General features: G+C 45.1%; 1 protein-coding gene across 4 annotated transcripts in view; it reads right to left on the bottom strand.

Moving 5' to 3' along the window:
- LOC142592555 (uncharacterized) overlaps positions 1-26,092 on the bottom strand; it is a 415,001-nt gene that overhangs the window by 72,915 nt on the left and 315,994 nt on the right. For all 4 annotated transcript variants that reach the window (XM_075704064.1, XM_075704063.1, XM_075704065.1 and 1 more), the window contains 5 exons: positions 10,360-10,634; positions 6,373-6,713; positions 5,591-5,968; positions 2,209-2,253; positions 352-492 (listed from right to left, as the gene is read on the bottom strand). In XM_075704064.1, the coding sequence (XP_075560179.1) occupies positions 352-492; positions 2,209-2,253; positions 5,591-5,968; positions 6,373-6,713; positions 10,360-10,634 (1,180 nt within the window). The remainder of the gene's footprint in view (positions 1-351; positions 493-2,208; positions 2,254-5,590; positions 5,969-6,372; positions 6,714-10,359; positions 10,635-26,092) is intronic.

Here is a 26,092-nt window from a genome sequence, read left to right as displayed (position 1 = left end):
AAGCCCGCGATTTTGTAGCGATGCCTTTCCAGCACTTTTTGCATTTGTCAAGCGAAACTCCACCCTGGGCAGAGTGTCAAACACAGCCACTCGCGAAAGGGAGGAGCGCTGAAAGGCCTTGGCATTGAAAAAGGAATCGCTACAATATAGTGGCCCGGCTGCCATTCTTGCGTGTACACAAAACGAACACAAGACGTGTGCGAGTGCATTGCGCATCAGACAATGGAAACTGACTTCATGTCGCGTTTATTTGTTTTTTGCCCACCTCATCGATGGCAGTGACAATGGTTCAAATTGTAAATAAAGAAGAAACCCTGCATGACAAGCGACAGAGGCAAGGGGGAGACATGCCTCGAGGCAGGAGAGCATGCCGTCCTGTAGCCGCATGTATCGCCGCCTCCAGGGGTTCCAGTAGGTGGCCTTCTTGCGGTTTGAAGGCATCACATCCAGGTACCCCTCGCGGTTGATGCACGCCCCGCAGTCCCGTGAACCCTGGATGATGAGGACACTGTTTATTTACAGCCACCTTTCCTCATCTCTGCATTTGTTTCACCCGTTCACTATGAGCAGTTTCTGCAAAAATGGCCTAAATATATTCATTGTTTTTATTAACCTAGACAAATATATACATAAATAAAAGGCCATAAATATATTTCTGGGAATGTCTGCTTCAGAAGAAGGCTGCAAAAAAAGAAAAGAAGTACTGAAAAACACTGAATGCAGGATTGGCTCACTCGCAGTACTCTTGAAAACCAGTTCTCAACAGAAGAACTATCGCCAGACTATGAGGCCATCTTGAGAAAGTGGCTGACAACACAAGAACATGCTTTTAAATTTGGTTACATTCGTTGGTATAGTATATATGTATATTTTTTGTGCGGCCACCTTTCACGACACACGAAAAGAGAGAGAGAGAGAGAAACAGAAACGAAAGAAACATATGCAGTGAAGCCCAACTAACTATGCATGTTAAAGGTGGACTTGTATTTCGAGTTTTTACTTTAGATGACCACAGCTCATCCTTGGTAAAAAACAGTAGAACCTTCAACAATGTGCCTGCCTTGTCCTTGGCAGGGACTGTCCACTGCAGCTATTCAAGCTAAAAGAACCATGTTTGCAAGTATATAATGCAATCATAATGTACTGTGATGGTGCATGTTTGGCAACTGAGGAAAAAAAAGAAATTAAAAATATAACATTAAAAAAGTATGTGCTATGCAACCACAATTGTTCTACCACAGTGTTATAAATGATCTACTACACTCAAGCTCAAGCATACTTGCACAAGATTGCTTCAGGCCCTGGAGTATACTTTTTATTTCCTGAAAGTTCATCAATAGAATCGAACCTCAATATGACAAACACGTATACAGTAAATTAGTGGATATAATGATGTAAATCTAAACTATTTCTCAGGGATGTCAGCATGTAATGAATATATTCTTACAACGAATACTGAATACCAATGATATTTTCATGTTGGATATGACTTTGTCATAACGAACTGACAGCAGGTAGAACCACCGATAACATTCGAGAAACTTCCGATACATGCAGGCGCGTCCTGTGCCGAGCAATGTTTAACATTTGTTACCTGGTGAACAGCGGTCACTAGTGAAAGATAAAAAAGTACACGTGTCAATATCATCTTATAACAGTCTTAGAAAAAAATCTGAGGAAACCTAAGCAGTTGTTATGCGCTGTGCATGCAAAAACATTAATGTCCATTTGAACGCTGCTGAGCGGTCCTTCCAAGTTATGAACTCGCGGGCAAGTGAGCGTACTGAAACGCTTGGTGCATTTTGATTTCGCCTTACCGAGGCGCAGTTAGAACACAAGAGAGAGCGTGCTTGGACAAGGAACGCATGAATAACACAGGCTTCCGAGAGCAGGGGTGACGTGGCGTTGCGGCGATGCCCTCTCTCCCTTGCATTACTGTGGCAGTAGGTATTCCCTTTCAACTGCTCTGTTCATTTGAGGCCCAAGCCAGCAAGCGTGAGCCAGTGTCACGAGCACACACGCGTTCGTGACGTGGCATCGCAGCCAATGGGAAGTTTTGCTGCTACAGGCTTCTTATTTTTTTTTTTTTTTTGCTCAATGGGCCATTTTACGCTTCCCCGTGAAAAATGCAGGTTACTGTACAGGAAAACCAGGAAAGGCAAGCTCTCTGCATGAACCTAGGTGTAGAAAGAAAATTGTTGTGCATACCTGCTGAGGCATTTCAATTCTGTACAGTTCCTTCAGGAGCTCAGTCTGGAAAGAAAGAAATGGCATTGAGCATGAGAACCAGATCCATTGGGCCAAAATAGACTGCTTAAGCGCCACAGCTCTCATGTCCTGCACAGGAGGCATCCAAACTTAAATGGCACAGAACTTGGTCACACTAGCCAACAGCAGAATCCAACAAGCAATACAACTCAAGATGCTCTACAAGTCAACATCAGTGCACTTAACTAGCAACCAGGCTGTGCACAAAGCTGTGTGCACACGTGATGAGTTAACAAGTAATGTGGCTAGCACGTATATGGGCATTCAGTATGTTATTCAGCGTTCACAGAATGCATTTGCTTGTCTACTCCTTCTTGTCCAGTCTTTCAGTTGTTGTTTTGTTGCTATTTTGCATCATGCATCCTGCAAATGAACAACTAACTGTCTTGTCAACTCTGATACATAAGCTGCACAGTGCATGTGTTCAACAATGCATTTTGAGTAAAGCACATGCGGGATCTAGACTGTCAAGTAATAATTTCAGTGCTCATTATCGTTGACCTATTTAACCCCCTGAGTGTTGAAGATTTCTACTAGCAATCTCCAATCACCTTTGTATAGCATGTTGCCCTAAACTGCATTTTACTTCCCTTGGCACTCACTCTGTAACTCGAATAGACCTCCAATTACCTGCTCTTCACATTATTATGCAACATGCACTTCTTCCTCTTAATCTTTAATCTAAACTAGAATATGCTAACCATGGACCCAATAACATTAAACTATTCCAATCTGTTCTGATCCTAATCTCCTGACGTCAATACTATTGCACAACCACTGACTCAAGCATCAGGCGGTGGTTGAACAGCCCAATGAAATGCTTCCCTCATTTATAGAAGGTCATTTTTCTTTGCTTTCAAAGTGAATAGCATTGCCTACTTTTCAGGTTTTCCATATCCAATTGGCTGACAAGAGCCAAGGAGCATGCTCGAGTGGAGAGAGTTTCGATATGGCACCAAGCCAGCACAGTGAAAGTACATAACCGGATGAGGAGGGTGGTGCCAGCGTCTGCGATTGGCCCACCTCCTATTGTTTAGCTTGCGGTTATTGGTCAAAAATTGCAGTGGTATGCAACGAAAGGTTAAAACTGGTGCTAAGACAGATCCTCAGCAAAGGTGAAGAATTGTAGTGGTATGCAATGGAAGGTTAAAACTGTTGCTAAGACAGATCCTCAGCAAAGGTAAAAAATTGCAGTGGTATGCAACGAAAGGTTAAAACTGTTGCTAAGACAGATCCTCAGAAAAGGTAAAAAATTGCAGTGGTATGCAACGGAAGATTAAAAATGTTGCTAAGACAGATCCTCAGAAAAGAGGAGCTCGCAGAGCGATACCACATAGTATGTGCTGAAAGGGCACAACAATGTTACAGTGCCATGAAAAATTTTTCATTATAAGCAAATAAATCCATTCTCCCCGGAAACTCAGAGTAACCAGTGTGAGAGCCATCAGCACACAGTCATCTTCTATGCCTTTCAAAACGGGGCAATCTTCAGCTATTCCTAAACAAAGTCAGTTTTGTTTTGCATACCATATTTTTCCACATATAATCCACCACTGCATATAACCTGCACCTCTAATGACAAAAGCCTGCAAAGAAAAGGAAAATCTGTACGTATTACCCTTCAGAAATAACTCCATACAACGCTCAAATCTTTGCAGAAACAGTTTCCATTCGTGGATGCATGACTCATACACATCTTATATTCGACCACTAGCTCTATTCCACCCCCCACCCACCCCTCCTTCTCCTCTTTGGCTATGCTGATAAAGCTGGATTCACACGATGGACGTGATCATGGACAAATAAGTCGCATGACACATGTGACTTCAATCAGAACACTTTGCAGCTAGCATTCACACGACAGAGGATGACAGCACTGACGGAGCCACCATTTCATGGGGCAATGCCAATAGAGCAAACGCGATCGAGCCAAAAATCCCAACCGCAATTTGGCTCGCGCTGTATCGTAAGTGCCGTGGGAATGGAGCTTGCTGGTGCCACGTCCCACTATTTGCTTACTAATAAACACAAAATGGCGACCTATGAAGAGGAAGAGAACGGGCGACCATGAAGAAGGGAAGAAAGGAGCTTTAGCACATAGGGCTGAGGAGAGGGTGGGGTTCCCTAGGAGATAACGAAACTTCGTATGGCAGAGAGCCTTGCCTTGAGGCGTGGCTTCACGGCAGCACGGTGCTGGGGAGAGGGTGGGGTTCCTTAGGAGATGACGAAACTGAATAGCGGAGAACCGTGCCTTGAAATGTAGCTTCACGGCAACGCGCGCCTTGCTGCTGTAAAGCCACACCTTAAATGACAGAGAACCATGCCTTAAAATGCAGCTTCACGGCAGCACACGCTGTGCTGATGTGAAGCCACACTCTGAGGCAAAATTCGCATTTAATTCGCATCCCAACCTTACTGTTAAATTTTTGGTGTGGGTTATATGCACGAAAATACGGTAATGATGCATCCTTAATATGTACACATTACTTTTAGGTGGTGAGATTCCGCGGTTTTGTGACATCATGTGACATGCAGGCAAAGCAGGCACAGCCCGAAAACTTTTCAACAATAGCAGAGGGCTAATGGCGAAAAAGGATTAGAATAGGAAATAATTATTTTTCATTTTTTCAGTCCGAACATGCATAATCAGTGTGTACACGTCATATCAGATGCGGAGTTTTCGTTTTTTTCATGACGTCACATGACAGACAGGTGAAGAGGGGTTCGACCAAAAAAATTTTTTGCACTTGTGGAGTTGATTGCAGAAATGGCACAGAAACAGTTTGGAATAGCCTTAAGGTATAGAGCCCCATGTTTGCTCTCTAATCCATACTGCCATCTTCTTGTCTTCTAACATTACATCTATGACTTTGTTTCATTGGTTCTTAGTTTCATCTCAAGTTTCTGTTATCCTAGTTCTACTCACCCCCAAAATAAAGTGACTGTATACTTTCATTCTCTAGGAGATTTGTAAGCTGCTGTTCATGATTGGCAGGTTCTGTTCAACAGTGCTTGCCCAATGCCAATTCAAGAAAGTATGGCCATGTGGAACAAACAGCAAAGTCAAACTGACTATGACTGCTGCACACGTTGAATAGCCCAGCAAAAGAACATCTCAAGACAACAAAGTGCTCATTTGGGCTGGGCGACACATGTTTAGAGGGGAAAAAAATAATGAAAACGAAAATGCTTGCATTTCAAGTGTACAAATACTATTCCCTTTTGATATGTAATGAGGCCTCGAGTTTTCCCAGTCAGAAGAGAAAATAAATAACTTGCAAGGATTAACACCCCCTTGAAGATGAACCACAAATACACTTACAGGATTCCACATAAGGGTCGAACTCCTCGGCAACAGCTCTTCATCAACAGAGAGGTCAACTTGTGTTGATGTGACAGGCAATGTACCTCCGTTGGTCGTCCACGACGGAGAGTTGTTTGCAGATATGTGGTTCACTGTTACCGTAGTGACAGCTTCAGCAGGTCGTGACCTTGCAGTCACGGTCAGCATCGGGGTCATGGTAGGCGAGGGTGATGTGATAACTGATGTGGTGGCAATTGTGGAGCGTGATGGCAGTGACGACTGGCCGTTTGTCATGACCGAGACTTGCTCGAAGCTCTTGATGAGTTCGGCCAGTCGGCTGCCTTTGAGAAGCTCGGGGCCTCGTGGTGATGAGTCGTTCTGTTGTGCTGAGAGAACCTGCACAAGGATGGTCACAGATGGCCGTTTCAGCATAGGAATAGACGTTCAACTTACATTTGCTGCCTCATATACCTGCTCATGTGGCATGCATTTATTAAACACACTAGGGTTGATTGAACAGTCAACATTCTCATAATTGTGTGCTTACATTACAACCAGTGTTCTAGAGAAATTAACAGTGTCAGTATGGGGACCTTTAATTATAGGTTCAGGTCTTGTCACGCCACTATCCTCTCCAATGTTGGCCCCTTGGCACAATGGCTGATAATAAATAAATGGAATAATAAAATGCATCAATAAAAATATGACCTTATATTTACATGTGCAGGTCAAGCACACTCACAACTCAGTAATATTTTTATTCCTGCAAAAATAAATGGAGAAGGTTGAAATGCCCTTACGTTGCGAAGCGAATCAGGACCGTTGCATTGAATAGACACAGTAGCTCGTGGGACATCACTTGAATGCCTTGATGCTTGTCTTGGCTCTGGCTTTGACTCTAACTTTGGTTCATACTTAGGCTCAGGTTTGATGTTGTGCTTCATTTCAGGACGTTCCTTGGTGTCGGGGCTGGTTTCTGGACTCCCACGGGATGAGTCACAGTCTCGTGTCCACGGAAGTGAGTGCAGTCCGCTGTCGGTGTCCTCTGATCGCTTGCCATGCCTCCGGTCATCATCACTGCCACTGCTGTGATGCTCATCAGTCACCCCTGAATCATGCTCAGTCATTCGACTCCGCTCGCCTGCATTTCAATTCATTGCAAAGACTAGGATGTGTGCACTAGCTCTACAATAGAACCACACCATACACACACTTCAGACACAAGAATACCTCTGTTACATGCAATATTTGTTATACATGTACATGATGTTATGATCATTCAAACATTAAGAAATTTGCATTTTAATAATCTCACAAAAAGAAATGCTAGCATAATGTTTTTAAAGGGGCCACTACGGGTCTACCATAGATTTTGTTGCCCTGTGAGAATTTCACCATGATGATATGTGGCACTGGACAAATGGAAAGTTGTGGACACAATCGTGTGATCACAAGACTTTACAATCAGTGTGATCATACAAGATTGGCATGATGGCTTGCCAGTTGCCGGCCAACCAAGTCATGCCACCGGCCAAAATGCGTATGTGTGTTTAGACTGTGCCTGTTCAAGTTGGTCTTTGCCTAGCACTTTAACATATCTACTACCAAAACACTACTTTAAGCTGCAAGCAAACAAATACAGTAGAACCTCATTCATACATTCTGGAAAAAGAAATGCCAGAACACAAGGACTAACCAAGAAAATGTACGACAAGACTTCACTAAAAAACTGACAGACAGAAATGTAGTTGATATCTATGTAATGCAGGGCATTGTGTGAGTTTTTGCAGCACGAGACGCTGACATGAGCTGAGCTGGTGCGGCTTGGGTGTCCCTGCATGCTGTCATCCCCGTGTGTTGTCGTTTTTATGGCTTGGGCAAGCTTGCATTTGCACTCCTTGAATTCAGCTTGGGTCAGCAGCTTCTTCGAGTGGGGCATTTTGGCAGGGTTTCGATCTGCCCACTCAGTGCAAATCATTATTGCACGAGAGGCGGATGTGCGTTGAGTTGGTAGGTTTAAGCGTTGCCATTTTAAGAGGAAGCTTTAGCTCGGGCCCAACTCCGACGCGGCCTATTCAAATACATGTAAAACGCAAAAACGTTTTTATGAGACAACCCCTGGACCGATTTTGATGAAATTTGTTGCATTTGAAAGACAAAGTTAAATTCTAGTGACTGTTGGAAGCGGAATTTCGATTTAGGGCTTGAATTTTCCTAAAACGATTTTCAAATATTTGACCATTTGAAAAAATATAGAATCACGAAGTTTACAAATTGATAGTTATGCATCAAGAACTGATATCGCGGTTCTGTAAACGGCATCCATTAGATCATTCAAAGCGGACAAATTCAATATGTCATTTTACATCTCCCATGAATTTGTTACGTTGGTTACAATGGTTTTACAAAAGTTGTATTTCCCTATGGTCAAATATTTTTATATTCATGTGTAACATATAAATTTTGTCCGCTATGGATGTACTTTTAGATGCAATTCACAGAATTGTATTATAATCTTTGGTGGTTGAGTTACAGAGTTGTAAACTTGATAGTTTCGTTTTTTGAAAACTTTTGATTTTCGCCAATTTTTAATAAAAGATTGACGACCTAACTCAAAAATTCAAAAGCAACAGTCACTAGATTTTAAGTTTTTCTTTTAAATGCAACAAACCTCGTCAAATTTGGTGCAGTGGTTGCCGAGAAAAACGAATTCTCCTTTTACATGTATTTAGATAGGAGCACTCGAGCTAAAGCTTCCTCTTAACAATAAAACAGCAAGACCCCGCAAGTGTTCCAAGACTTGTGGGGTCTCACACGTGCTTCTGGCACAAAGGAACGACAACACAGTAGTGCAAACAATCATAACGGCATTTATAGCACCTTTCATACACTAATGCCTGCTAGCCAAATTACTATGCCAATGGGCACGCAACAAATTGAGAAAGTCCAATTCACCATGACCAGATAGCGAGCGAATATGTTTGCCCCATGCCGGACACTAATGCTTAGTCATATGTGCGTAGTTATGCGAACGGTGTAGAGTTCGAACAAGCGTGTTCGTCCAATACAGTGTCCCGCTCCTAGGCTTTCCACAGGCAGGTTGACGCACGTGCAAAGCATCCACACCGTTCACCGACCCCATGCCAAAGAGGAAAAGCCTACTTCCTGCCATGCCTGACCAACCCCGCCATTAGGTGGCATTAGCAGCACAACACTTGTGCCATCTCTCGTAAATATGCTGTAACCACACAAACTGGTGGCAGCGCTTAGGTACGGGGAAAAGCCGTATTACAGGAGACACGAGAGCCATGTTGGGAAAACAACATCTGGGGACGCGTGAGAGTCGAGTATCCCCATGGACAGTGACAGGAAATCTAAAAGAATTGAGCTAATTGACAACAATAGAATACGATGCCAACTGTGCCGCCAGAGCGATACATGACGCTCCCTTTGCACTGCCTGCATCAGGGAATTGTGGCACATTTGGATTATCATCTATTAAATGTGTGCAGTATGCTTCCAACGGCACTATGGCCCACACGCTGTGAAACAGATAAGTGAAGATTATTGCTTATTGCAATGGGGTTGGCGACGATAGCTGTGAAAGCTGCACGAGGTGACCCGAGAGGAGCTTTGCTGCTACTAAAATAATAAACGGAGTGCGTGCCGTCGTTTTTACGTGACACAGGTGGGCGAGTAGTGCAGTGATGAGGCCGCGACAGGTGGCTACTGTTCTCGATCTCGAGTGCCTTGCACATTTTCTTGTTTACATGGGATCTAGCAGCTGGAAAACGTATCATGCGATCGCAGTTTGCCGATCTACTAAATGCTTGTGCCGAAAGACCGTGTTTTACAGGAACGTATGAATTGGTAAAAAATAAGTATAGCTGTGTTGAGTAATTTTTGTGTTCTCGATCGCAAACGTTGGCATGGGGCAATTGTAGGTAATGGGATTGTATTAATGAAGTTCTACAGTGCATGCTTCACAGTAATCAATCTTGCCTTGTAGAAAAATGAAAAAAAAAAAATACGACATGGGATGTCATTCGTTCTGGTATTGGCTCCAATGTACATGCCTACCTTTGCAATAATAAGAAGTACCTATGTGCCAGACATATTGTTACCCTGTTCGCCTCACATGCCTCTGCCCTTCGGATGGAACACACTCAACAGTGATATTGCTTTAAAATTCTGGCTGCAATACTGATGTCACAATACTGTGCATACATGCCTTTTGACCTAGTGAAAGGCACACTGACTCTCACAGCTCTCACCTTAAACAAGCTGGAAATTGACTGGTCCTGCAAACAAGACACTGCACAGAATGTATTGAAAGCAGTGAATTGAAATTATCACATTTTGTTGGTTGACAAAAATACCTTACTGCTACTGTGCTACAATAGCACATGAATAGATTTCTTTCCCCCACATGAATAGATCAGTAAACAAGTACATGAAGATCAACAAGCTGTTGCCTATCCCTGTCCATTCCCTCAAAGGGTGCGTTTTATGAAGTTATTAAATTATGGAGTTTTACTTGCCAAAACTACAGTTTGATGTTGAAGCACGCTGCATAGGGGGATTAATTATGACCAGCTGGGGTTCACCTTGCATCCACATTTAGTACACAGCTGTTTTTGCATTTAACGCCCATCGAAATGAGGATGCTGCAGCAGAGTTTGAATGTATGACCTTGAGCTCAGCAGCGGAATGCAATAGACCATGGGCGACCACCACCAGTGCATAAAGCGGGGGTGGGGTGGTGGGAGGGGTGGGGGGGTGCTTACCCATTGGATCCGAGCAATCAGAGTTGCTGGCATGGTCCTCGTCCTCCTCAGGAATGACTTCAAGCTCAGTCTCCTCTGGGTAGAAGGCATAGTGGTGCCGCGAGTCGTAGCCACGCTGCTGCATCTCCTCCTCGTCTTCATCGTAACGCAGGTGGTAGTCGCCCTCGTCATCATCTGACACGTCACTGGAGGCTTCGCGCACCAATGGTTGAGGGCTGCTGCCAGGCAATGTCGAGTCCTCAGAGTGATAGTCTTCGTTTGTGATGAACGTGTTTCTGCACATAATTCCAACCCACCATCCCACATCAAAGAGAAATATAATGCAATTGACTTGATTTCTGACCATGGAGAGTACATTGCACTAGAAAAACAATGAAATTTTATTTGAGTTAAAGTTAATTAGTGTAGTCCTTTATTATTTAGTAATTTATTTGCTAAGTGCCTCATAACTGCAATGTTGCTCCAGCATGTCAAAAATGCCACTGTGGATTTTGTGTTGTTTCCCATGGTTAAGTTAGCATTTTGAAGTGCCAAATTCAGCCTATAAAAACAACATATTGGACTTTGTGGAGCTAAAAAGCAGTGCGCTTGGCACAACAAAGTCTACAACTTAAGCACCGGCAGCTGTTTCAGACAGGGAATTGAGTGAGTTGGGAGAGGTATGCCACATTCAACTGTATTGTATTGTATTGTATTGACGTTATGCAGAAGAAAGGATGCACACACAAACACAACACTTACAACTGAATTTTTATTAAGAAAAGATGAGCTTAAATAAAAGCAGTAACCAGTAAGATCTCTTTGCACCTAAGCCCAGCTGAGATTTCGTTTCTCGACTGCAAATGACAAGATTCTTGCATTTGCTGACGTTTGATTTTGCATGGAAGTTACCCATTTTTCTTAAAGAAGTACAGCAGTCATCCGTTAATTAGATATCTTGGTTAATTCAATCCCAACCAAAACTCCTGGCTGGAGCTCATACATTTCTATTGGCCTAAACATCCGTTATTTCAACCTCAAAATTGATCTTCACCAAATAACTTGAACTTGACTGGCCAGCTTTGCCGCAATACAGCTATGTTATGCAGTGAGAGAGAGGTATTTATTATAATAGAAAAGCTGGGAGGTCAAACTGAATTAGTGTTCTGTTATGCAGTGAAGCATACGAAGAATAGCATACTCCCAAGTCGAGGAGACGTTTATCAATCAATCAAACTTTATTCATCTCAAGAAGAGAAAAGGGGTGGCGGGGAAAAGCTGCTTAACTGCAGCTTCAATAAGCCCGGTCCCCTGCATTACAATTCGGCAGTAGGCAGCACCGGCACATGAACAAGGTAGTTGGATGTAAATCTAGGCAATGCACGAGGGACACAAAAGACGCTAAGAGCCTTAGCCAACAAGAGCCAACAAAAAAATGTAGGTCTACCTAAAACCTTGAACGCATGCTTGTAAACTTATTAGGTGTCTCAGCGCTCCTAGTGTGACCGATGATGGCGTATGTGCATCGGTAAATTAAAGAACACATTTTATGTCCCACAAAAGTGGCACCTTTCCCCACTTGGTATGCTTCACTGCGTATTATGGCTGTATTGCGGCGAGGCCAACCTAAAAGACAAATATTGCTATGTGAATCAATGGCATGCTTCGGCGTTTTTCTTTTGTGTTTTTCGTTTAATTGGACCCACCGGATATTTCGACCAATTTCATCTATCTCGTCAGGATCCAATTAATGGAAATCGGTTCTACTGACATAATATCTTAACTGAAATGAAGTTCCCAGACTTAAAAACACCTGAAGAAAAAGAATACTGGATAGCCTCAGAGCAGCCTAAATAATTTGATACAATAGCTTTTCCACAGCCACTTTCAGTTTAGTTTCCTGGGATGTCACTGTGCCGTTCATGACATGATGCAGGAGGTGGCCACATGGGAGCAGGATGTTACAACATTCCGACACTTGCTCCAGTTGGCTCGGTCACTTCCTATGTTGATATTTGTTGTGAAGCCCGATGTAGCAGCATAGCTGTTGTAATGAGCGCATGCATGTATGTTAATGGTTTTATTCAAGTTCCTATTTTCTCAATAAGAATTCTGTTGGAAGTGGACAGCTTGTGTGTGTCTCCATTCCTGTGTTTGTGTGCCATCATATTGCAATACAGTTCATTACGAAATATGTGCTTTTATGACAGTGGTTCCTAAGCCACTGTTTACAATGCTTACACTTGCTTGCAGGCTATTTAGGGGTCCCTCTAGGCATTTTTCAATATAAAATAGCATGCAGAGGATTACATATCAAGTTAACACCATAAAAACTAAATACAAGTTATGTTTGCAGCCGTAAAATTATGTTCACATGCTTTGTATGTAACCCACAGCTAGCCTTTTTATCATATTTTTTTGGTGCCGAGTGAAAAACGACACAAACATCCAGTGATTAAAAAAATGTCAAATAAATGAAAACCATAGACACTGATGTTTGAAAACTTTTCATTTATAATTATTTCCTACAAAGTTTCAGAGCACTCTGGATGACTACAATGTAATTGTTTTTTACATCTGCTATCCTTGTGTGAGAGCAGTGCACCAAAGTGTAATGTTTTATTTAAGTTTCAGATTGGCAAGCATCAAATAACCTTCTCACTCATCCCATTAGCATGTTACATTTATTAAACAAGTGCTCACTCAATTTTTTCTTACAATTACAATTTATATATTTTGAACAACTTCTTGCTCAGTGTTCTACCACAGAACTAATAATGATCACAAAACACTTTACGTATAAAGCCCAGCATAGCAAAGTGCTGGCAAGTGTTTTAAATTTACCACAAAGTTCTCATTATCAAGTTCCACTGCGGGACAAATCCCTGAGAAATTTCAGGTTACCCTTGCCTTGCGTCAGCTGACTATTTTTCACTGTTATCAACCTACCTAATCCTGTGTCATTCTAAAGTGCATTTCCCTTCTATTGGTACCCAGTCTGTCGCTCTAACAGATTCCTGGGTCACAATTTCGTAGTGATGCCTTTCTCTCGACTCTACTCCACTCTTATCATCCCCCAATAAAGCCTGGCTGATCGAATTGATAATGCAGGCGGAGCATGGCTCTGACCGCTGACAAAGCATGATAAGAAATAACTTCGGAAAAGGCACTGCTACAAAATCGCAGCCTTGGTTAGCTACCGTAGGCATTAACGAGTTGCCCAACTTTGCTTTTAGAAGTGAAGCTTTTCTTTGTAAATATCGCCAGGTTTTCATGACCATGGGTGCTGCACGGCTATTCTCTAGTCGAATAGGCTAACCAATCACTGCGAAGGACGCGCGCGACATCACCCCTGCTGGGTTTCTTGCACCACCACCAGATCGTGCTCACCTCCACGCATCCACGGCAGCGGTGGCACCAACCGTGCGGAGGAAAAAGAAAAGAGCTACAAAGCTCACCTTCGCGCATCCGTGGCGGCACTGCATTAGCCTCTCTACAATGCCTGAACAAAGCCTTGTGTGTCGCTTCTTGCGGACGTTCAATAAACACAAACTCGTGTTTCGATTCTTTATGCACTGACACAAAGCTTCGCTGTATATAGATACCAACTCACTGGATCTGCTGCATTTTCTTGTTTTTCATTTACTCTCAACTAGAATATCAGCTCCACCTGTATCTACTGATAATGCTTCCTGTTTGATAATGCTATGCCTATCCTTTTCTGTTGCGTCACTCACTGCATGATCCTTAGCCTCCTCTTGAATTTCTTTGTTGCCCACCAAGTCTCACTCTCCCTAATTACAGTCCATTCTCGTTAATACAAAGTCGGTTAAGCTGAATTCTTGCATATAACGAACAACATGGGAATGTTTGTTTGTTTTCCCATAGACTCAAGGCAAAAAAAATCCGCTTAAAACAAACTGCCTCAGACATGCTCTTCGGAAGCTTTAGCTTGGGCCCAACTCCGATGCGGCTTATTCAAATGCATGTAAAATGCAAAAATGTGTTTCTGACATAACCTATGGATGAATTTTAATGAAATCTGTTGCATTTGAGCGAGAAAGCTAAATTCTAGTGACTGTTGGAAGCGGAATTTCGATTGAGGGCCTGAGTATTGCTAAAAAGATTTTTAAGAATTCTAAAGTTTGAAAAAATAGAAGCAGTAAGTTTACAAATTAATAGCTCTGCATCAACAACAGATATCGTGGTTGTGTAAATGGCACCCATTAGATGATTGAAAGCGGGCAAATTTGACATGTCACTTTATATCTTACGTGAATTTGTTACATTGTGTACATGGGTTCTGCAAAAGCTGTATTTTGATATTACTAAATTTCCTGAGATTCATGTGTAACATATCAATTTTGTCCGCTTTAGATGTACTGTTAGATGCAATTCACAGAATTGCGATATTGTTTTTCATTGATGCGGTACAAAGTTGTTAACTAGATAATTTCGTTTCCTGAAAATTTTATATTTTTTTCAACTTTTAATAAAGAATTGACGACCTAAATCAAAAATTCGGAACCAACAGTCACTATATTTTAAGTTTTTCTTTAAATGCAACAAAACTCGTCAAATTTGGTGCAGTGGTTGCCGAGACAAACGAATTCTCCTTTTGTATTGTCACATAGTAGTGACGGTGAAGAAAGCAGCAGAACTGGGAATGACTAAACTAGCGTTTTATTGAGCGAACTTGTGCCCTCAAAAACAGGCTACACTCATAAAAACGGTCATAGCGGCAAAAACAGTCAGCGATCGTCAAAAATCTGATCTGCCAGTCAAGTGCATTGGCTTCCATACATGAGTCATCGAAGTTTCCAGAGTAATCACTGGTGCCCACGTGTCTTCCAGAAAGTTCTACCCCATTCACGTCACACATACATGAAACCAGATTACACAAGGTTCGGTGACAACAGACAGTGGACAGAGCCATTTTAGAAACTTCCAATACATGCAGGGGCGACCTGCGCTGTACGATAACATTTGTTAGACAGTGAAAAGTGCTCAACCGAAAAAGATAAGCAAGTCCATGTGTCAATGCCCCCCTCTCAAAAAGCATCGTCCCGATGCTACAAACATAACAGGAGAGCGAAACACAAAAGGACACTTATAAAAAAAACAAAGTCGAAAGTAACAGCCCCAAAAAAGAAAGTCCAAAGGTCAGCTACACAAAGTCCCAAAGTTCATTAGTGCTGGTAGAATGGCTCTAGTCGTACAACGTGGACTATTTCAGGTTGTGATGCTGCTGTGATAACGAAATGCCATCTGATACAAACTCATAGTCGAGTTCGCCAACACGTCGGATGATCTTGTAGGGTCCGAAATAACGTCACACTAGTTTCTCACTGAGTCCTTGTTGGCGTATCAGGTTCCAAACCCAAACACGGTCGCGGGCTGGTACTCGAGGTAGCATTGTCGAAGATTGTAGTGTCGGCTGTTGGTCCTCTGCTGGTTCTTGATCTGCAGGCAGGTGAGCTGCTGGGCTTCTTCAGCACTCTGGAGATAGGTGGCGACATCAAGATTCTCTTTGTTGGAGACGTGCGGCAGCATGGCATTGAGAGTCGTCGAGTTCCTACCGTAAATCAGCTTGAACGGTGTGATCTGTGTTGTTTCTTGCACCGCCGTGTTGTAAACGAACATTATGTATGGCAGGACAGCATCCCAAGTCTTGTGTTCCACATCGACGTACATTGCTAGCATATTGGCGAGGCTCTTATTCAGGCACCCCGTAAAACCATTCGTCTGCAGGTGGTAGGCAGGCAGTTTTTGTCCTGTAGCTTGTCTGACTGCATTTGACAATGGTTTGGGTGACCTCTGCTGTAAAGGCCCTTCCTCTGTTGATGATGAGGACTTCTGGGGCGCCATGACACAGCCGGATGTTCTCGGCAAAGAACTTCGCCACTTTGGCTGCGCTACCTTTCGGCAGAGCTTTCGTTTCAGCAAAGCGGGTGAAGTAGTCAGTTGCCATGACGATCCACTTATCTCTGGTTGTTGACGGCAGAAAGGGTCCCAACAAATCCATCCCGATCTGCTAAAATGGTCAGGAAGGAGGCTTTATCAGCTGTAGTAATCCTGCTGGCTATGTCGGTGGCGTCTTCAGTCGCTGACACTCTTGGCATGTCTCCACGTAACAGGTGACGTGACTGGTCAGGCGCGGCCCGTAATACCTTTCCTGTATCCTCGATAGCGTCCGGGAGAATCCGAGATGTCCAGAAGTGGGATCGTCATGTATGACGTGCAGTACTTCTGGATGCAGTGCTGAGGGAACAACAGGAAGTTGGTGCGGACTGGAAGTTCTTCTTTACAAGTAGGTTGTTTTGACGCAAGAACGAAGATAATCCTCGATTAAATGCCCTAGGGACAATGTTGATGTTCCCTTCCAAATACTCAACGAGGCTTTTTAGATCCAGGTCTGCTCGTTGTTGTTCAGCGAAGTGTTCCACGCTTATTATTCCAAGGAAGGCGTCGTCATCCTCGTTGTCTTGCGGCAGCAGGTCAATGGGGGCACGTGATAGGCAATTGACATCAGAATGTTTTCATCTTGACTTGTAGGTTACAGTAATGTTATAGTCTTGCAGTCTGAGGCTCCACCGCATCAGCCATCCTGAAGAGTTCTTTATATTCGCTAGCCAACATAACGCGTGATGGTTGCTGATGACTTTGAATACCCTGCCATATAGGTAAGGGCGGAATTTTGCGGCAGTCAAAATGATGGCGAGGCATTCCTTTTCATTCGTAGAATAATTGCCTTCCTGTCACGGTGCGACATTAATCGAGTCGTCAAAGCACCGATCAATGGGCGCCAAAGGTTCATGGGAATAGGAACCGGCGAGCAAGATGGGTATTGCCGGCCACTCGGGCAAGCGACCGAAAAAAGTCGAAGGCAGGTTTAGAGATTATTCTTTTTTGTTGTTGGTGCGACCGTGACGCCCTGACAGCTTTTTGTAAGAACATCTGTGTATTCTCTGCCCCGCGCATACATTGAGAAGCTTGCTAAGATGGCAGGGGTGTGAATGCCCCGAAATATGTGGTGTCTCTGTGCAATCCCGTGTCCATGAATTGCTGACAATGTATTTGTGTCAGAGGGTATGGCGCCGTATAGCCTGCTGGCGTCGTTTTTTTCTGTGTTTGTGGACGGTCAATACAGGTCCGCCACAGACTCAAGAGTGTGTGTGGGTGTCTGCGGTGCAATACAAGTGCGCGACCTCTACCGGCAGGAGGGAATCACCCGTTCCTTCGTCCCTAATTAAAATGGGCATGGCCAAGGTCTTCGGAGGAGCCGTCATACAAATGGGTCAACTTGATGGATTGCAACCAATATCTGCCATAGGGACAGGAGAAGTTATTTACAGTCGAGTCCACTTATAACAATGTTCAAGTGCCATGAAAATTTCATTGTTATAACCGATAATCGTTATAAACGGGTTGCACGAAAAAAAGCATAACAACTGCAAAGAGGGGTCACAGACGGCAAGTGACATGCCAGCTTCGCCGAGGCATCGTTTTGGTGGTCCCGAAAGGGGCCTTGTAAAAAATACGAGAAGGTTGCCGCGGCTGCCTCTCAGCTTGAAAATCCCTTAGCGCCCCCCCAAAAAAACAAAGAAAACATGAATACCTAAGAGCATTTAATGAGGGCAAAATAGCTTGCACTTCTCACTTCTTTGCGGAAACAAACCCGCAATCGGCGAGTTTCGACTGCTTCGCGGCAATCTTGCCGATGTCTTTCTGGAGGGCATCCAAATGTTGAACATGTCCGAACGAAAGGTTTTTTGCAAAAATGAAGTCCCGCAGGGAATCGATCATTCTTGAGGCCTCCTGTTGAGACACAACTTGTACAGGTTCTGGTTCATCTTCGTCGTCGCTGCTGTCATCGTCTTCCGCGCTGGTGACTGCTGCAACGATCGCCTCGTCAGTCAATTCTTCGTTTGTCGCGACTTGAATTCTTGAAGAATTCTTGAAGCGCCTCCGCGTCGCCGTCATCACCACGCACCGTAGACCAAAGTTCTGTAATGGCTCCATCGGCAGTAGTTTTGCGATACTCCGCATCACTGATATCCCCGGCAAAGTCCGCTTTTCGGAAGCAATTCATGACGGTGGAGGAGCTGACTTCTGCCCATGCCCCAAAAATGAATTGGACAGCCATCAGAAGCGAAATTTTAAAGTCTGGAGCGGGTCGGCATTCACGCACAGCAATGTCCAGGTTAAGAGCAAGCCTGCTCAACACACGTAGGCGATATAATGCCTTGAAGCATGCAATCACGCCTGTGTCCATGGGCAGCAAGCCTGCAGTCGTGTTCGGCGGCAGGAAAAAAATTTTCACATGCGACAGCTTCTGGGCAGTCTGGTGTGCAGTACAGTTATCAAGGACCAACGCCACCTTCCTGCCTTCCTGCTGCATCTCTTCTGCGGCACTTGATCCAGTTGAGCCACACTGGCCGCGCTTCCTGAAGGAGAATCCTCCATCGTTGAACTCTGGGGGGCATCCGATGGGCTTGCAGAACCAGTAGGACCAAGGCCGGTGATGGCAGATTACGAAAACCTCGCTGGCAACGCACGTGCTTTGACACTGTACGCTGCCTTCGAAACACGGGCAACTGGTGGAGCAGGAACCAAGGAGAATGGGAAAGATGGGGCAGCCCACACTCAACTGCCGTGACGCGTTTTCAATGAGCGGCACACCCTCAGAATGGACTGCTCCCCGCGCGCCGATACAAAAGCAACAAAAGAAATGCCTTCCTTCCCTCTCCTACTCTGCCCAGAGGAAAGCGTCCGTCTTTTCTCCTGCTCACCCCATTCTCCTCGCATGCGTCGTCACGTGAGCTTCTCGTCGTCCCTGTGCGGGCGGCTCCGCATACATGCGCGCGCTTTTGACGGAGTAGTTTGGCCGGCGTGGTCGCTGCGTTTGCGCGTTTTTTTTCTGTGAGGGTTGGCTCTAAATGACTACATTAAATTGTTATAACCGACAATCTAGTATGATAGCGTTGTTATAAGCGGTTTATTTTACCATAGAACACACTGCAAAGGTGACGGTGCCGCGGCTGTCCATTGCTATATCCGGTATATTGTTAAAAGCGGTATTGTTATAAGTGGGTTTGACTGTAAATGCAGGTTTTAGACTGAGCTAGCTCGGCCTAAAGCTCGGTCTAGCTTGGCTTCTAGGCAGTCTAAAAGATGAGCGTATAATCTGCTGAGAAGCGTCGAGGAGCTAGTGCCATCCAGTATCGCCTGGGCCGCCGAGCCGCATCTGAGCTCTGAGGGACTAGTTGAAGTTTGAGACAACAAACCAACGTCTGCAGTGAAGCGCACGGTAGTTTCCCTCAAGTTCGCTTAACCTGCTAGAGGGAATATATCAGACCTAGACTCCCAGGAAACACAGCACAGCAATCTCATCCACCGCTATGAAATCGGCTTGCCAGCGTTCTTCGGGAAAGTACTGCCATCGATTCCATGCTTTATGGTCTTGCTGCTGCTGCCCGGCCATGCGTATGCCATCGTTTGTTTTCTTTTGAACTCTGTTTAGTTGACCACAGTTAAGTGTATTTTGTGTTGTGTCAATTTTGTATCCACCGTTAACTGTTCGTTGTATTTCTTTCGTTTTCATCATTGATCAACATTAAGTGCATGGGTGTTAGTGTTTTTGTGTTTCTTTTAATTTGTGTACCGTTGTCATTCGATAAATATCTTTTTCTCTATTTCTCCCGACTCTGACTCCTTCGTTGTGTTCGCGTCAGTGTGGAACGACCAACCGGCTTGTATACCCCGTCGATGACTTTGCACCGACGGCGAATGGGTGAGAAGCCGTGACACTTCCACTTTTGACAGCGACCGGCTAGCATAAGCTATCACCCATTCAAGTCCGTCTTTCCTCTGCACTAGGACGACACCGAGGCCTAGGCTACTGGTGTCAGCGTGGATTTCGGTATCGGCAACCTCGTCGAAGTGCGCAAGTACCAGTAGCGACTGCATGCATCGTTTGAGAAAGATGCATGCAGTTGCCACTGAAATGCATTGAAATGCATAGAAATGCATTGGCCTGCGGCATTTCCTACTTGAACTCGACGTAACATTTGGTTAGATGTGCCAGCGGCTCAGCGATGTGTGAAAAATCCTTGACAAAGTGCCTGTAGTAGGCACACATGGCAAGAAATCTATGCACTGCCTTCTTGTCGATGGGCTGTGGGACATTTGCGATTGCAGCTGTCTTCTACGGGTTGGGGCGGACTCCAGATTTGCTGATGACGTGGCCTAGGAACAGAAGCTCATCGTAAGCGAAGCTACACTTTTCTGGCTTCAGAGTGAGCCCTGATGACTTGATGGCCTTTAATACTGTCGCAAGCTGCCTAAGGTGATCGTCGAAATTTCCGGTGAAGATGACGACGTCATCCAAGTAAACAAGACAGGTCTGCCACTTCAATCCTGCTAAAGCCGTGTCCATCATGAGCTGGAATGTTGCAGGCGCTGAGCACAGTCCAAATGGCCTAAGCTTTAACTCATACAGGCCGCCTGGCGTGATGAACGCGGTCTTTTCGCGATCTCTTTCATTGACTTCTATTTGCCAGTAGCCAGATTTGAGGCCCATCGACGAGAAGTATTTGGCGTTCCAGAGCTGATCCAATGCGTTGTCTATCCGTGGGAGGGGGTATACGTCCTTCTTCATGATCTTGTTCAGTCGACGCAGAAACATAGGGTTCCGTCCTTTTTCTTCACCAAGACTACAGGAGATGCCCACAGGCTTTTTGACGGCTGGACGATGTCGTCGCGCAGAATTTCGTCGACTTGTTGCCTAATAGCATCACATTCTCGCGTCGAAACTTGGTAAGGGCTCTGGCAGAGTGGTCGAGCGCACTCTTCAGTTATTATGCGATGCTTTGTGACTGGTGTTTGTCGAATTCTCGATGACATAGAAAAGCAGTCTTTGTATCGTCGGAGAAGACTTCTGAGCTGTTGCTGCTTACTCATGGAGAGACTTGAATTTATGTCGAGGTCTGGTTCGGCAACTATAGTCGTCGGGGTAGATGTGGCAGAATCCGAGAAGACAAACGCATTGCAGGTTTCCATAATTTCCTCGATGTACGCGATTGTCGTGCCCTTGTTGATGTGCTTGAACTCCTGGCTGAAGCTGCTTCTCTGCAGTGATGCAGAGTGGGCGGAGGTTGAGGGCTCGCCAAATGTCCGTCTTCGTCGCGCTGCACTGGGCGACAGGTATGCTGGCGGCGGCAGCAGTGGACAATGGAATTGCAGCGTTACAGGGCCCTGGCGCGGTCGCAGAGGGGGACTTCGATGGCTGGTGACAGCGGCGTAGGTCATTGCTTGCGGCTGAGGCTGCAGCGATTCAGGGACTATTAGTGATGGTTGAAGCTCCTCACGTACAACTTCGGCAATCGAAGCCACTTGAGGCTGTGATGAAGGGAACAACCTCTGAAGTTGCTCCTGCATAACTGCTCTGATGGTCTCATGCAGGTTGTCAGTGGCCAGTGATTTAACTCTGGCGTAATTTGTTGAGTTCGTGCGCTGGCTGAATTGGCAGTTCCGCATTTCCAGTGTTTCCTTGATGTTGGTTGCCTCACGAAGAAACTCTCCGATGGTCTTCGGTGAGTTTCATACCATTCTGCCGAAAAGTTCTTCCTTCCCACCATGCATGAGTAGGTGGATCTTCTTCTCCTCGGGAATTTCTGGGTCGGCGTTGTGAAACAGACGAGATCATTTCTTTTGTAAAAATGGCCACATTCACGTTAGGTAGCTGCCCTCGGGCTTTCTATAGAACTTTGGCCCTTTCTTTCCAGACGATGCTCGTGAAGGTCAAAAGTTACTGCAGAACAGGTCCCAGGTTGTAAGGGTGGGACTCCCGGTTCTCGAACCATGTCCTCACGGCACCTTCCAAGAAGTACACATGGCGCAGCTTGTCCTCAGAGGTCCAGGTATTAAAGACCGAGAGCCTTTAGAAAGTCTCGAGCCAGGTTTTTGGATCCTACGACTAAGCTCCATGGAAGGTAGGTGGCTCCCTTGGTTGTTGAAGCATGATGGGGACGCTGGTGCTGCCATTATGGTTGTTGACTTGGTAACGATCTTCCTGGTCGTCTCAAGAAGAGGTCCGTATTCCGGTAGCAGTCCTCAAAGCAGATCGCATTTAAGATAAAAGCCCGCATGGCCACAGGCAGCTGAAGTACAACACCCCCTCCCTCCCCTTCTCAGTGCCATGTGCACAATGGAAGATGGAGTGCTCCCGGCGGCCGTATATAAATGATGGCACCCCCCATGTAGTGAATGAAGTAGCACCGCATGTCACATACTCGCAGATGGGAACGTCTGCTTGCTTTATTGCCGCGCATTTTATACCGGCCAAGGGAACAATAGAATGGACAAATGATAAGTAGTGTCATTCGTTGGTGATGTTAGTAGGGTTAGAAGAGCACTCTACAATACGCCCTCCCTTTCCTCCTTTGAGCACGTGAGGTTGAGCCGCCATCATCAGCTCACTGTGGCATGCTTTCGCGCACACACACAGCGTACGGCGTGTGTGGTCAATATTATCATGAGACAAACCTGGTACGTCCGTATCGCAAATGACACCTGTAGCAACTGCCAGAGGAGGTCAACCCCAGTATGCCTCTGCCTACCTTCCTCCTCTGCAAAGCTTTACCTTGTTTCTCCTTCTCGATGTCACCTATAGTCGTTTACAACTTTTGAAAAAGGGGGTGTTTACTCCTCCGAGGCGGAGGCACACGAGCATCCACCAATGGGCGCACGCTCTGGACTAACGTCATGAGCCGGACAGCCGGTGACCCCGCCGAGGGGAGAAGATGGCTGCCCATGCTTCGGACTGGGCGAGGTTACGTCAGCTCTGTGCTTTAGCCCCTCGTCAGAGTGAATTCCAGAACTGTTTGTGATGGTCTATCATGCCGGAAATATTACTGCGAGCATACAATGCTGCATTCGTGCCGCGTGCGTTTATTTTGAGCCATGATCCAGTGAAGGAACATTGCAGCAAGCATCGGTGGCACTGCGCTACGCTTTGACTGAAAACAGGATACCGCGGCGACTGCTACGAACACACATCCTGCGTGTTTGTTCCATGTTGCTTTATTTCACTCCCGAGTGAAGTTACGACGAGAAAAGTTTTCCAAAGACTGGTGCCTACTGTTAGCGGCGGGTGTGTTATTCGTGTACTTTGTCGCTGCATTTTTCGTCGGATGGGGTGCAGTGATGGAGCAAAACCATTCGCAGAAGAAATCGGAAAAGTGTGCACGCATGAAACAAACTTACGAGTGTCTCAACAGAAAATATTTGCAGAAGAAGACTTCAACTGAAAGATTTGTCGCCGTCAACTTAGCGTGAACGATCATTGTCAGCAGTGAGATAGCCGAGCGTTGTGTAGCACCGTCGATTGATTGCTGTCCACCAGTGCTCACTGCACGCGCAAGCTATAGAATGCGTGCTGTGAAATTGTGAAAACACAAAACTAAGAAATATAAATTTTATGCAATTTAAAACCAAGAGCATTTATTTAAAACGATGAATGAAGCATTTTTGTACCTTATTGCCTCAACCGTATTCTCGCCCCAGGTTTGTAATGGTTGTGATAAATGCATTGTTTTATACAAGTCCTTTCTCAATAGCAACTGATTCATTTTGAGCTTGGAAAACGAGTAGTAGATACGCCGTGTGCATGTGAACAAGCGCAAAAGCCTTGCAGAGCTGCTCTCTCTACTTTTGTCACTTGCAATGAAGCTAAAGAGCAGACGACGGGCAGCGTTGTAGAATGCACGCATGGGGCTATTTTTCTGTCGCTATCCGGCATGTGCTGTAGCATATAAGCGCTCTACTAAACCAGTCATCAAAATACAAAAGTCTTTATTTATACCGAGAATTACATGTTTCAGGAGCACAATTTTTCGAGTGGGACTACTTTAGTCGCGGAAGCAATTGGCTGCCGCGCTTCGGTCATCTGGGCGGGGCCTCCGCTTTTTTCTAAAGTTGTATCCGACTATAGAGACTCCTCTAGGTTCTGTTGCCTTGCTGCGTGCTCAACGCGCCCCTTCATACTTTCGCCAGCTTGGATGGAGCCTGCACTGATGACCAGTGAGGCAGCAGATGCCTGCTTTAACTCCTAGTGAACTTTTTCCAGCAGCACGAGGCACAGAAGGATATTTAAGAGCCTTGAACCACTTTTTATCGAAGTGGAGAAAGGCATTTGAAGTGAAAATAGGTCATTCCATATTTCTTTGTGGCTACCTTTTTGCAAAAGGTACTTCAATGCATTCAGAAGAAGCGGAGTTATTGGCAAACAAACAGAGCCTCCACTGTGCTCCCGTTCCTTCTTCAATGCCCTGTACAGTGGGGTGTGCCCACAACACTCCGCCTTCTAATTTTCACCTTGGCGCGCAGTTCAAGTTTCATTTTGGATGTTAAGATAGATGCCACGACTTCCACCTTTGGTGCCTATGACGCGCTAAACGTAAGCCAAACGCCACTGCCCTTAGAGAGCTGCAGTGCGCTTATAGCTAGTAGACTTGTGGTGGCACCCTGCGGTGGCCGCGGTATCTACGCCATGTAGCTGACCGCAGTTTGACGTCAGCTATCGGCCAATAGCAGCCGTCTCAGGGAATGATGAAACAGCCCGTCCAATGACAAAATGGCACGTCTAAAAGAGAGTGAGGACAGGGCCTTCTGTTGAAAAGAGAGAGTTTGAGAGAAAGGTGACTGTGATCCGCTTTCTAGCTCCACGCACCATGTATGACAGCAAAACTTGGCTGAGCAAAACTTAGCATACACAGCAGTGTATGCTAAGCGTAGACTGTGTTATTTCATCAAGCTCGAGGGGTGGCTCAAGGCCCCTCGGGCTTAGTGATTAGGCGAGATGACATCGTTTGTGGCTGCTCACTGATTTACCACGGACTGGATGAAACCAAGCAACAAGAGTAGCACTTGAAACAGTTTTCTATTAAGTTCAGCTAAATAAATTATTTTTATGTCGTTACTACCCCCCCCCCCTCGTTTTAAAGTCTAGTTCATTTGCCATGTTGAAGTAAGATATTTGGATGCAATTGGTCAGGTTGCTAATTATTTTTCTGATAAGAGGAACAAATTTTCATGGTCCCTTCAAGTTTGTCTTAAAGGGAGTCTATGCATACGCTTTACAGGGATGCCAGTAAACTGTCACAAACAATATCGCTTTGGATATAGGATAATGTTTTAACAATATTAGATACAGGTAGAATGCAATGCTGGGCTAGTTAGTAAGCTACAACAGGGATGAGCTTTCAAATGTGCTGAGAATGCCTCACATGTGCTCAAGACATGGCCTGAGAATGATTCATGACTGGAGAATGCCTGCCGAGTGTACTCCGACCTGCTTTTATTCTAACATGACAATAACGCATTCACTTGCGTATAAGCCGCCCTCATGTGTAACCCACAATCACTACTTTTTGATGGAAAATGTGAAAAAAGAAATGATAAATGCACCTAAAACCAAAGTTTTGTCTGTCACCGAGGCCCTAGTCCCGTGAAATGGTACAAGATGGCGGCAGCTAGTTTCTGCCATTCGCCACACATTGTGATCATCACCGTTGCGTGACATGACTCTTACGATACTTCTGTCTTCCGTTTTTCACGGCGGCTTGCCAGTGCCATTTGGTCTTTGTTATCTTGTGCATGGATGGAAGTATGTGCACTGCTTGCGGTCTGTTGTGTTGTGTGCGCCGCGTCACTCTAGTGTCATGTAGCAGGCCGTGTGCTTGCAAACGCGAAA

Source organism: Dermacentor variabilis, chromosome 9 (assembly GCF_050947875.1).
Source record: "Dermacentor variabilis isolate Ectoservices chromosome 9, ASM5094787v1, whole genome shotgun sequence".
Taxonomy (NCBI): domain Eukaryota; kingdom Metazoa; phylum Arthropoda; class Arachnida; order Ixodida; family Ixodidae; genus Dermacentor; species Dermacentor variabilis.
The sequence above is the reverse complement of the archived record's forward strand: the minus strand, read 5'-3'. Positions and strand labels throughout refer to the sequence as shown.